A 1,141-nucleotide genomic window follows, 5' to 3' on the forward strand; every position below is an offset into this window, starting at 1 on the left:
AAAGTCCCCGCCCGGTCCCGGCTGGAGCCCGAAAGCGGCACAGCCACCTCCGCGACTCGTACACGAGGTTAGGAGAGGCCCCAGGTAGTCGTGCCCCTCGCGCCCCCGTGGGGAAACCGATGCGCTTTCGGAGCCCTAGAGGGTGTCGAGGGGGAAGACCCCAGCGACCTAGGGTGCCAGGCAGCTCCAGCGACGGAGGGAAATTGGGGGCCGGGGAGGAGAGCCCCCAGAATGTGAAACTGCGAAGGCTTGGTTGTAGAGTCCTGAAATTGATCCCAATGACCACTGCTGGGGGACTGCCAGGAACCACACCCGGGGCTGCGGGACCCGGAGGGAGGGTCACTCTGGATCGTGGCATAGGGTCCCCATCCGGAAAGCCTCTGATGACCTTCAGAACGCAGCCACTTTCCGGCATCTCCTCCCCTTTCCCGAAGACCCAGCTAGGAACTCTGCCACCTCGGCCAGAACTTGCCTCGCTCCCCTTTGCGGTGGAAGGTGGCATCTCGCCTAAAGTCTACTTCAAGATGTTATGTTTGTATTAATTGGGAAACAGCTTTAGTTTCTTTACTTGACAAGCTACTAGGTCTTAGCTCGGCCCCTAGAACGAACCATGATGACGAAATTTCAGGCACACACCCCAAATCAGGAGGACTCCTGGGGCCAAGGTTAGCTCTGGGGATGAGAGAGGTTTTACAAACCTATATTAATATCTATTGAAATATGAGACAACCAAAGAGCAAATTAAAGAAAAATAGTTAATAGGGTTCTGCCCACTAATTGCCTTACTACAGTCTGGTTAGGAAAATAAAACACATATATGAAGTGAAAATTAAGCCGGGTGTGGTAGCGCCTGCCCATAATCCGAGCTGCTAGGGAGGCTGAGGCAGGAGGATCCCGAGTTCAAAGGCAGTCTCAGCAATTAAGCGAGGCTCTAAGCCACTCTGACTGTGTCTTTAAATAAAATATAAAAAGGACTGAGGTTGTGACTCAGTGGTTTAAACGCCCCTGGGTTTAATCCCTGGTAACAAAATACAAGCAGTAGCCAAACCGTGGTCCATACCTATAATTCTAGAGACTCAGTGATTGGAAAGGATTAGACAGGAGGATTGCAAATTGTTCAGACCAGCCTCAGCCACTTGGA

The 1,141-nt window shown here is 52.2% G+C and overlaps 1 protein-coding gene across 1 annotated transcript in view; it reads right to left on the minus strand.

Annotated features, from left to right (window-relative positions):
• Positions 1-502, minus strand: part of Bptf (bromodomain PHD finger transcription factor) — a 130,570-nt gene extending 130,068 nt beyond the window's left edge. The window contains exon 1 of the mRNA XM_048798201.1: positions 23-502. Coding sequence (XP_048654158.1) covers positions 23-502 — 480 coding nt within the window. The remainder of the gene's footprint in view (positions 1-22) is intronic.
• Between the last annotated feature and the right edge of the window lie 639 nt (positions 503-1,141).

The sequence above is a fragment of the Marmota marmota genome, unplaced genomic scaffold, assembly GCF_001458135.2.
Source record: "Marmota marmota marmota unplaced genomic scaffold, marMar, whole genome shotgun sequence".
NCBI classification, from domain to species: Eukaryota; Metazoa; Chordata; class Mammalia; order Rodentia; family Sciuridae; genus Marmota; species Marmota marmota.